The sequence below is a fragment of the Camponotus floridanus genome, unplaced genomic scaffold (assembly GCF_003227725.1).
Source record: "Camponotus floridanus strain SB8 unplaced genomic scaffold, Cflo_v7.5 scaffold150, whole genome shotgun sequence".
Classification (NCBI taxonomy): Eukaryota; Metazoa; Arthropoda; class Insecta; order Hymenoptera; family Formicidae; genus Camponotus; species Camponotus floridanus.
In genome coordinates this window covers 276,864-287,334 of record NW_020229271.1, presented here as the reverse complement: position 1 = coordinate 287,334, position 10,471 = coordinate 276,864, and the positions used below count along the sequence as shown (strand labels likewise).

General features: G+C 38.4%; 1 protein-coding gene across 1 annotated transcript; it reads right to left on the bottom strand.

Annotated features, from left to right (window-relative positions):
• Window positions 1-9,527: 9,527 nt before the first annotated feature.
• On the bottom strand, window positions 9,528-10,108 carry LOC112637287. Its single transcript, XM_025406675.1, has 2 exons — window positions 9,651-10,108; window positions 9,528-9,582 (listed from the first exon to the last, which is right to left on the bottom strand). Exons 1-2 carry the CDS (start codon window positions 10,106-10,108, stop codon window positions 9,528-9,530), a joined length of 513 nt encoding a protein of 170 aa, XP_025262460.1.
• Window positions 10,109-10,471: the final 363 nt, after the last annotated feature.

The following is a 10,471-nucleotide window of genomic DNA, read 5'->3' as shown; positions in this document are numbered from 1 at the left end:
TGTTCCAACACGAATTCTCGTTAATATATCTCGATAAGAATTATCACCTTGTTGTCGCACGTTAATTTGTAATTCATCATAGCTAAATAAAGTCCATAAATTTATAGATCCCATTGCACCAATATACTTTTCAATTTTTAGTTTAGATAATTCAATAAAAGGCGGATCCTCATGCATAGGTGGAAGTTGTAATAAATCTCCAGAAAGAAGTATATGTTTTTTGCCGAACCATCCATTATTACAATCGATTAAATATTTCTGTTAATCGAAGATGTATATACATTAAAGTGATATATGAAATCATTGAAACTTCATCGATAATTATTAAAACAACATTTTTAAGTTCGTCTCGTATAATTTTAAGCACTATATCAGAAAGTTGTTTATATTTGGCAGTATGGCCATGTTCTACTGGTAACTGAAATAATCTGTGAATAGTAAGTCCATCAATATTAAAAGCTGTTATACCAGTTGGTGCAGTTACTGCTGTATCTTTTCCTATATACTTTTTGATCCAGAATCTAATAGTTTTTATCAAAAAACTCTTTCCAGTACCACCCTCACCGCTTACATAAAGTCTAAGAATTTCATTATTTTCATCAGATATGCCAGCAGTAATTCTATCAAAGATTCGTTTTTGATGAGTATTTAATTGCGTCACCATTTCATCGACATTAACTTCATCAACTTTATTGCCAATATCTTTAAAGTCTTTCATAGCTCCTTCAACTTCGATAGGAGCACATTCTAATGCACCATTATCAAGGCAGTCATTTTTATCTTCATCTTTTGTAATTTCTGATTTTTTATAATTTCTGAATTTTTTTCTCAATTAATTCTTGAATATTATCCATACCTTGCTGAATATCAGTTATTCTTTCGTGATACTGAAGAGCATCTTTCAATTTAAATTGTATTAAAGAAAATGCTTCTGCATAACTATCACATTCATTTTTTAATTCAGTAATATCTCTCCAAGGAAATAATAACAATAATGAGAAATAGTAACGCTCTGGCTGAGTGTGCACTTTGCATTTGTAATGATTGATAAGATATCCACGTTTTTTTAAATATATAATGATTGATAAGATATTTACGTTTTTTTAAATATAAAGATTCATCAAGCACGTAATACTCTAATGTCTTAGAGTTGGTTTAGTTTTCACAATATCATACCATTTTGCATAATCATTTAAATTAGTAGATTCTAATTCTTCAGGTCTGCTTGGATAATATGTATCAATTAAAGAAGGATAAAAAATATCTACAGATTCAGAATCTAATATTTCAATCTCTTTGTAAGATTTAAGTTTTCTACTCCTAATCATATTTACATCTAACCATCTTATAGTCGTTTCCTTGTCAGTACCATATAATGGTATTCCTAACAAAGAATCAGCAGCTTCAAGAGCTCCACATTCCCTATAATTGAACATACGCATTCCAATATTCCAAATATAATTTCTTAATGATTTTGTTGAATTCATCTTTTCAAATGTATTTTCGGCGTTATTGCTCTTCTCTGCTTTAGAAACATATTTCGTAGCATACTAAGTCAATAATGTAGATTCTTCACCTACAAATTGAATATCCATGTTTCCTTCCTAAGTAGTAAGAATAGCTGGATTATAATCATTAATATTAATTTCCTTTTTAGATCGTGGCAAATCGTATAGTCTGCTTTTTGTTTTCAACTTTCTTCTATCCGCTATTGAAAGAGCAACATCTCCAAGTTTCAAAGTGTCTGTTATGGGTCGTGAAAAACCAAATCTGCATACTTTCGAAAAACTTATTTTAGTTTTTTTGCTACGCAAGCAGTAATTATTATGTTTATGTCGTTGATGTGTATTTACACGTCGATATAATTCAGGTGATAACTCTTTATTTGGCATCCTACAAGTGGCATATTTTAAGATAAAAGATGCAATATCCTTATTAGATGATGTGCCAATTATCGGGGCATCTTTTATCTAAATTAATAAATAAAAATGTTGCATACCTCTACCTTGATATTCACGACGCCAAAAATAATGAGTGACTTCTCCGATTGGATTATCAGGTCAACAAATAAAATCAAGCATAGCTTTAAATTTATTATTCACGAATCTCGAAATTGATACAAGATCGAAAGCAATAAGTTCGTTTGCAGATTTTTGATTGACAGTTGGTTCATTCATCTCTCGAAGATATTCTATCAAATCTGTCCATAACCACTCACTGAGAGTAAGAAACCAAGTAGCAGGTCCATAATTACATATCATACAGTGCAAATTACTTCTAGGTATTCTCCAATATTGTTCTGTATTCCGTAACTTGGAAAATATAATGTTTAAGTTAGATTCAAGCTGCTGATTAGATAATTGCTCCAAATAAGAAGCAGCTGTGTATCTTTCACGAGGATTGGTAATATTCATTTTATGAAATATTCCACTATTTAATTGTCGCATATTATTATCATGTAATAAATAGAAAAGATATTGTATGTTTAATCTAAATTGCGAGTGTTGTGACATAAGTCTCATTTTAATATATTCAAAATCAGTTATACGGACACTTCTAGTTTCATGCTGTCCACACCATATGGATATAAATCAGAGAAATATTTTATATCCAAATCTTTAGTACGATTATCCAATGGAACATCTTGAATTTTTACCATTTGATAAAGCATAGTTGCAGATTCATTTATTCTTTTTTCATACATAGGATATATTGTAAATTGTTCATAATATTGATCTGTTTGTCACATTTGAGTCAATAATGCCTTGTATTTTTCCTTAGAAGTGTTATTTTTTTCATTTTCTTCGTTATCTTTCTCTAAATTTTTGTCATAAAGTTCTAAAAAATCATGCTCTTGAAACTTTACATTTTGTAATTCAGAATTGAACAAATTTTCAGGAGATGTTGGTAGTATAATATCTGAATATATAGGATTATTTTGTTTTAACCATATTAAGGCAGTCCATACTTTTTTTACATCGACTAATTTCTCCCAAATTATATTTGCTTTAGTTGGAATACTACGAACTAATATATGTAATTCATGATTTAGATTAATAGGTTCAGTCGAAGGACAAATTTTTTTTAAGGTTTCGTTTAACGGCAGCGGCAAATGAAATGTTCTGCCTTTCACTTTTGAAATCATTTCTTATGCGATAGATTTTTATTCATTATCGTATGCGCTCTTTGCACAGTTTGGAATGCTTTCGCTCGTTGTATAAGAATTCGTTCATATTCATTTAATGTTGTTATTTCTTTTGGTACTGGTAGAATTTCAAGTTTATTGGTTCTACATGTTGGTGGCAATTTGTTCTTTTTGAAATATTGATCACAAAATTTACAAATAATACAATTTTTTCATTTCTAATCCTACATCATTAATAAAATTATTCCAAACTGTTTTATGATTTTTCTTATCAATTTTTATCATGATATCTTTTTTGAAACAATATTTTACACAAGAAATACAGGCATATTTTGGAACATCGTTTCGTAAATGCTTTAAAAGCTAATTTCATTCTCATTTAAATTAATTTCCGTAGTCACCTGTGCAAAAGTTTTTGCTTTTTATTGAGCCTTACTATATCTTGAAGTGCATTTATATCAACATCATTTAATGTTTTATGTAATTTAGTTTTTTATTAAAATTGATTAAATTATGTATTAATCTTTTAATATATTGTATCATTGGATAATGGGAGAATATTATTTCAATAGGTAAAAACCATGATTTACATACTTATAATCAATATAACAGCAGTGAGAATGACCTTGTCACGTGTGATTTCCGCGTGATTTGTCGTCGGATAGCGGGAATCGGAAATCCGGGTTCGGTAGGTTTTTCAAAAGAGCGAGAGCGTGTGTAGGCTACTAAAAGAGATGTGTTTATTGGTTGTATGTAATACAGTGTACGTGTGTACGCGTGTAGGATCGTGAGCGCGTGTTGTGAACGTGTTCGATCGCGATATTCAGCGCGAAACGCAAGTTAGATGCAATATGCAGATTAATGCACGTCGTGCGCGCGTGATATAATGATATTGGATGCACTAAGGATCGTACAATAGTTTTTAGTCGAGTGTATTTTGAATATAATGCGCTTTTGGATCGTATTGATATCTTTAAATGCTATTTACAGCGCGTGTTTTGATTACGGCGCGGTCAATGACCGTTTGACGTCGCGCGTATGGTTTTTATGTATGCGTGTCTGAAGGATCGGTCTAGTCGGCTTTTTGTGCTGGTTTACGGGGAACGCGCGCTATATTTCCGCGAAATGGTTCGTATGTGTTTACGAGAAATGCGCGCTGTATTCCCGCGAAATTATTCGTATGCGTTTGTGAAGAATTGTAATTCTTGGTAAGCTAAGGAGAGTTTTCCGGGAACGCAGTGCTGACGAGAATAACTCGTCCGAGGTAGCTCTCCTCTCTGCCTCGTGAATAGATGCACTAGCGTTTGGCGGTCGGATTATAGACCGGTGGTCGAGAACTCTCGACGGAATCAGAGTGCACTCTGATTTCTTTTCCTGGACGGATTATTGATCGGATAGATAGATCTTGATCGAGGATCGAGAATGCTCAATGGAGGAAGAGTTCGCTCTACCTCCTTTCCTCGAAGCTACATTTCTTTGTGTAGGAGCGGTCTAGGTTTCGGAGCTGCTTCACTGTCATGAGCGGATCGGAAAAAGGTAATTAGTGTGCCGAACGTGCCCGTTTTATATCGGCTTAATTGCCCGCGTCGGCGCGCGGCGGTATTACCCCTTCCGAACGGGTTACGGAAAGCGGTACGGTCGGTGGCCCGCTCGAAGGGGTTCGGGGTGTGCGCCGAACGCGGGTTTTCGCCGGTCGCCGTATCGGGACACGTCGGCAACACTCGGCGGTATTCGGCTCCCTTTTTGAAAGCATTAAAGAAGTTTAAAAAAATGTGGGCGCACCGCGTCCCTGCCTATGCCCGGCGGGTGTTCTGCCGAGCGGCAGCTTCCGGCGAATCGCATGCCGGGTAGATACGATGCATCTAAGGGGGTGCACGGGGTGCATCGTTACAACCTACTTTGTTGTCTTGACGTATTTGATTGGAACAATTATAACATAAAATTTTTTACGAAGAGTCTGTAATGTACAATTTAAAAATTTTTCAAAGCAACACTTCATATCGTTAATAATGATCTCTTCCATTTTACAAAGAGAACTACAGCGCCATGTTTTTCTAAGTTTATGTTTTGATTCTACTAAAAGTAAAATATTAATTGCTTTACTTTCAGAATCCATTATAATAGATTTAGAAATATTATATACATGATAGATAGTTTCTACAAAATATAATTCCGAAGAAGCGGTATGTTTATCTTGTCCGCAAAACGTATTTACGTAATCTCTACTAAATTTTGATGAAGAACATTTTGTTGCATGTGTCAGACAAACTTCAATTTTTTGTTTACATTTATTAAATATTTTTCTCATTTGTAGAATATAATTTTTTCTTATATAAAAGCACCATTTTGTTATACGTTCAGCCTCCAATCTATTTTCAGACAATGACGACATTCTAAGAAGCTTTGATATGTTTCTAATACACTTTTCTTTATTATACTTTATATTCTGCTTATTTTTATATAATAGTATATTGTTTTTATGTAATCCATAATATTCTTTTTTCAATTTCTTTATATCATTTTTATGTCTTTCATAATATTCCTTTCTCGATTTCTTAATATCATTTCTCTGTTTTTTATAATATTTATTGTTCGATTTTTTTATATCATTTTTGTATTTTTTATAATATTCTTTCTTTGATTTCTTTATATCATTTTTGTATTTTTCATAATATACCTTATTGAATTTTTTAATATTATTTTTATGTTTTTCATTATATAAATTTTTTAAATTAAGAAATTGTTTCTATGTAATTCATATTTTTTATTAAAAATGTTTTTTTTTAGTTACGCATCTTTTTTTTTAGTTACGCATTAGTTACGCATTTAGTTATAACATCATTCTTATCTGAATAAATGTCACAGTTCTTCCTTGCTTGTTTTTTATTTCTATTTCTATCCTATTAACTATTCATTTTTCTTTTTATACCATGTTGATCTCTAGTTAAATCTTTAGTAATTGCAATATTATTAGTATCCACACTATTCTCACTGAATGTATGATTAATTTGTTCTAAATTTATTCCTATAACTTGAGGGAAATGTTCTATTCTATTTGATTGAAACATTTCTGCTAAATGTTGACGCATTAAATTATGGTCATATATAATTTTATTTGGTTGGAGATCAAATAAAAGAGATACTGCAAAGGCTATTGCAAAAACCCCGCAATCATTACCATTAGGTTGTGATTGGACCGTTGGAAACTGTACTGGTTGCTTATCAAAGGAGTAAAATGGATATAATTTTGTGTTTTGATGTCATCGATAAAGAGGCTTGTTGGTCGTGCTAATTTCGTAACTGTTGGAGCATCCTCATCTGCGTTGGGATATTCACGATATTCGATGTATTTCACATTTGGCGTCACGCCTTCCATTGGCGTTTTTAACATTGTTGCACGACAGTTTTGACAATTATTTCTTTCGATACACATATCCTGCAAAAAATATTATCGCATTTTCATCATAATTATTGAGTATACTTACATTTTCTGTGTCTATATCATATTCTTCAAGAATGTCTGCATGTTTATTAAATAAATTTGTTATCGAGGCAACATCATCATCATCATCATCAATATCATCATCAATAATAGCAACATTATTTTTATTCATACGATTTTCAACCGTCTTAATAAGCTGATTTGGTTTATTAATGAGAGCCTCACTTTCATGACATTGCACATTTCCTTTATCACTTGTTTCAATGTAATCTGTGGAAATTATATGCCTGAATGATAATCGAACCATTCTTGCTGTTGAATTAGGATTAAATTTTCCACGTTGCTGAATTTTTGAAAACAAATGTTCTACCGCATCTTGGTTGCATAAACATGTTGCAAGTTCAAATCCTTCATTTTTACTTGCAAGTTCCTTATACAGAGAAAGAATTGCTTGTGTCGTAATGGCAAAACGTTTGAAGCAAGGAACTTGACTTATTTTATTCGGAAACTTGGACCATCCTAGGGATCGTTGCATAAAGTTTGATAAAAATCTTCAATGTCAGGACTTTTTCTTGACAATGGCCGTTTTCCACCAAATGTGTAACATTAAAACTATATGAATTACAAGCATCAATTACGTTGTTCATATGCTCTGCAAAATCAGCTGTTGCTTTCCAAATACTTGAATCTAATTCTTTATCATCACCAGCTATTTTAATTGCAGCTGCGAATGTATAATTGAAATGCTAAATAATTGAAATGCTCTTTTCACATTCATAGCTTCAAAATAATTCGGACGAATGTGTGCTTATGGTGTAATATGGGATAATAAATTTGAGCCTCCTTTTGTCGCATTATCGCACCAGATTTTTGCACCAGGTCTTTACAAAATCAGAATATGATGCGATTATTTCTCCTTTGCAATATATCTTGTCATGCGTTCTAAGGAAACTCGCTAGTTTTTTTACTAAATGCGGAAAATCATATGAAGCATGATATCTTTTATTATTGTGCATGAAATACGGTTCTTGGACATCAACGCCTAGTTGACTATAAGTGGCTTCATTATTTGTATCTTGATCACATGTTACTAGTTTCATGTCAGCACCTGTTTCAATCAATTTATCCAGACACATGACTAAGTAAACTATTTCATGTGATCTCATACATTTGCCTTCTAAAAAATATGTCAATGGTTGTTGCCATGGATGATGTGCATTCAGACTGTAACGTTCCGTTTTCCGGAGATTCGATTGCGGATAAACTCGTCGGATTCGGGGTAATGAATGGTGAGCGAATGTGTGATGTAAAAGAAAAGAAAGTATTTATTCGAATTAAGGCGTGTATACAAGTCGTGTGTGTATCTCGCTGCGATTATAACTGCGAGCGTGTTCGAGTGTATAAATTGTTTGATTACGCGTGCAGAATGCAAGTCAGAATGCGCCGATATAATCGTGGCGCGTATGTTCGATAATTCGCTGGTATAATACGCGTGTATAAAACGTTGTTTTGACGCGTGCGGATATGCGCTCGGTATCGGTCGAAGACCTCATGTTGTTGTGACGGTGTTTTTGTCGCGTTTCTTGCACGGGGAATCCCGTCGTTCCGGGAATCCCGTGTTCGAAGAAAAAGCCGGTGGATTCCGAGAAACAACAAGTTCTTTCCGCGAAATAATATGCGGTCTCCGCGAATTAAAATATCGCGCGAATAAGTTGGAATCGCGTGTGAGAACAGCTGGCCTCGAGAACTCTCGATCGGGGCGGCTCTGAACTCTACCTTCCGTGGGTTTTGCCAGCCGGGATGTGGAGGAGCGGATGAAGGCAGTACCCCGCGCGATAACGAGAACTCTCGGCTTAGGCTGAGCACGCTCAACCTAATTGATCGGGGCGGTAGTGCCGGTTTTCAGGTATCTGGTAAATTCTCTTGAGCGTACAGCTTAGAGCGGAACAGGAGAATGTGTCTATTAGCCGAAACACGGCCTTTTTATACCGGCTAATTACCCGGTCGGCGCGCGGCGGTTTACCCCTTCCGAACGGGTTAATTGCGGTACGGTACGGTCGGGCCCGTTCGGAGGGATTCGGATTTTGCGCCGAGCGCGGGTTTTCGCCGGTCGGTCGGTCGGGCCGCGTCGGCTTCGCTCGGCAATTCTCGGCCGTTTTGGATTTACAACGGCCCCGGTTTTTAATAAGTATTAAAAATGTGGGCGCACCGCACCCTGCCTCTGCCCGGCGGGTGTTCTACCGGGCGGCAGCTTCCGGCGATGTTGTTGCCGGGAATTCGGAACGGTGCAATCGGAGTGCACCGTTACATCACCCCCCATGTTAAATATGCCCGAATCGGGCATCCGCTTCGGTCGGTCGGTCGGTTGGGCGGGTGGATGCCTGGTCGTCGGCTCTGTTTACAAAACAAACGGTTCTCATCCATTGTTTATTAGGCCGCGCGTGGTGGAATGCGGCGACAATAGCGCACCCTGCCATCGCGGGTGAATCTGATAATCCACCGTCCGGCAGGCGTTCGCGCCTTGTATCGGTGCGATACATAAACTGCGAAATGAGGGACCTCCACGGTGATCCCTGGCTCGACTTCCACGAGGATCGGTGGTGGCGGCAGCGGACCCATTGGTCGTAGGATGGTCGGCGGCCCGGCTGGCGCGTCCCCTCGGTTGACTGGCCGGGGTGGCCTTTCGTATGGCCGCTGGGCCCTTCGCTGCGGTGGTGGCGGTGGCGGTGTCAGGAGAGCTCCTGCTTCTGCCGGTTGACTCGGTCGGACCGCTGGATGGTGGTGCCGACTCGAGGTGGCCGCGGCGGTGGTGGTGCGGCAATGCGGGCGGCGCGGGTTCCTCGGTCCGCGTCGCAAGATTGCTCGCCTCGTACTCCTGCAGTAGAGCGGTTATCTCGTCCAGGATTTCTCGGTTCTGCTCCATCTTCTACGAAGTCTGGCTCAGTTGTGAGCGTTATCGAAAAACGAGGTATCAGGCTCGTGATCGATGTCCTCGCTGGGGGGAATAAGGTTGACATTGTTGTTGTTTGGTGAGCCGCTTTTAAATCCTGGATATGTACATGCCTTATCCGTTTTCCCCTCTTGCTCTTGAGATCTACTATAACGGGTGAGACGATTTTTTGGATCTCGTATGGCCCGCTGAACTTGGGCGCCAATTTGGCGTTGTACGCTTCGCTTTTCTTAGAAAGAGGGTGGTCGCGCTTCCACACCCACTCCCCGACGTTCGGTTTCCAAGGCCGACGCCGGAGATCGTAATGGCGTTTCTGGCGCTGGAAAGCTTGCGCCATATGAAGCTTCACCACTTCGTACGCCTCGGTGAGCTTGTTTCGGATGACGTCAGGCGCGTCCGGTGCTGCTGTCTGCGGGTCGGTGTCTTCCGGGGCCTGTATTTCGCGCCCGTAATTGAGGAAAGCCGGCGTGTATCCGGTCGCGTCGTGGAGTGCCGTATTATAGGCGAATTGCAAGGCCGGTATGTGCTCGTCCCAGGCTCGATGATCTTTTTCGATGTACTGGGTGATCATTGTTTTGACGGTGCGGTTCGTTCTCTCGACCGGATTGCAATGCGGCGAATAAGCGGGTATCGTGATATGCCGGACATTCCACGTTCGCAGACGCTCCTCCAGCTGGGTGGATCTTAATTGTGTCCCGTTGTCCGATAGCACGGACTCGGGTCGGCGTGGCGCAGGAGAATGCGCTCGGTCAGTGCCTTGGTGACGGCGGCGGCGGTAGCTCGGCGCAACGGCACAAGCTCTACCTATTTTGTGAACCGGTCTTGGAGGACGAACAGCCACGTATGTCCCTGGTGCGAACGTGGCAGTGGGCCGACGAGGTCCAGCGTCACTTGTTCCCAGGGTCGGCCGACGTACGTAGAGTGCAGTGCCCCG